General features: G+C 35.1%; 1 protein-coding gene across 1 annotated transcript in view; it reads left to right on the plus strand.

The window, feature by feature from the left end:
- Positions 1-476, plus strand: part of LOC119581030 (UDP-glucose:glycoprotein glucosyltransferase 1-like) — a gene marked incomplete at its 3' end in the record, with an annotated part of 15,208 nt that extends 14,732 nt beyond the window's left edge. Inside the window, 2 exon segments of the mRNA XM_037929312.1 lie at positions 38-150; positions 306-476. Of these exon segments, the coding sequence (XP_037785240.1) occupies positions 38-150; positions 306-476 (284 nt within the window).
- Between the last annotated feature and the right edge of the window lie 709 nt (positions 477-1,185).

Raw genomic sequence — 1,185 nt, forward strand, 5'->3', positions numbered from 1 at the left:
AAATTTGTGTTGATGCCATGTTTTTTTGTCACTTCAGGTTGACACCATAGTTATGGCAAACTTGGGATACTTCCAACTAAAGGCTAATCCAGGAGCCTGGTTATTGAGGTTACGACAAGGAAGATCTGCTGATATATACACTATTGCAAGGTGATATAGTAATTTCCTTTATGTTATCAGCAATGTAAGTAGAGGTTATAGACTAAGACAACTTAAGATCATCGGTCCTGTTTAATCCATGGTTTGCTCTTTTGTAAATTTTCATAGTAGAAATTCTCCCTTAAAAAAAGGACTCTTGTTTGCAGCCACGAAGGCACAGACACCCCAGTTGGTTCGGAGGACGTGGAGATTATTATCAGTAGCTTCCGTTCACATGTGGTCAAAGTGCGTGTAGGCAAGCAACCTGGAAAGCAACACCTGGAACTTCTTGCAGATGAAAATGAGGAATCAGGAGGACTTTGGAATTCCATCACCAGGTAGGTGACTTTACCTTCCTTTAATAGGCACAAGGAAAAAATGTACTGGATTTTGTTTGCTAATTGTTTGTCTCTACAACCCGTAAATGCTTCTTTTGTGTGCCATGATTGAATTGTTCAGAGCCACTTGCTCTTGATTGGGAATGAGACAAGATATTTTTGGCCTATTTGTCTTGAATAATAATTAATGGATTCTTTATCATGGAGGTCAGCCATAAATTCTTAGTATAGGTGACAGGGCTTATGAAGATTATAATCTATTCATGCATTTGTTATGAAAGGTAATCATTATATTCCCTTTTTGGAAGAAGACATTAACCACAAGTATGATAAATTTGTTTCAGTTTTTGCAAGAACAATTTGACGGTATAGAAATTCAATATTTAATGTGTAAGGGTGCTAGTAAGGAGAAATTGCACATAAAATGGCTACAGGCATATGCTACTTGAGAAATGCTGCTAATTGTTGACTACCAAGATAAAGAAACATATATATAAAAAGTGCTGCTATCTTATGAAATAAAGTGCAAGGCCTCTGTATATAGTTAATAGACTCAAGTAGGAATTTCTAAGCATTGATGTATTAGTTTGCAGTCAGAGGCATGACTATTTTAGCACAAATACACCAGATTTGTTTGTTCTTTCTTAATTTCATTGCTTCATTTTTTTGTTATATTTTCTTATATCTTTTTTTACCTTATTGTATTTAT

This window comes from Penaeus monodon, chromosome 14, assembly GCF_015228065.2.
Source record: "Penaeus monodon isolate SGIC_2016 chromosome 14, NSTDA_Pmon_1, whole genome shotgun sequence".
NCBI classification, from domain to species: Eukaryota; Metazoa; Arthropoda; class Malacostraca; order Decapoda; family Penaeidae; genus Penaeus; species Penaeus monodon.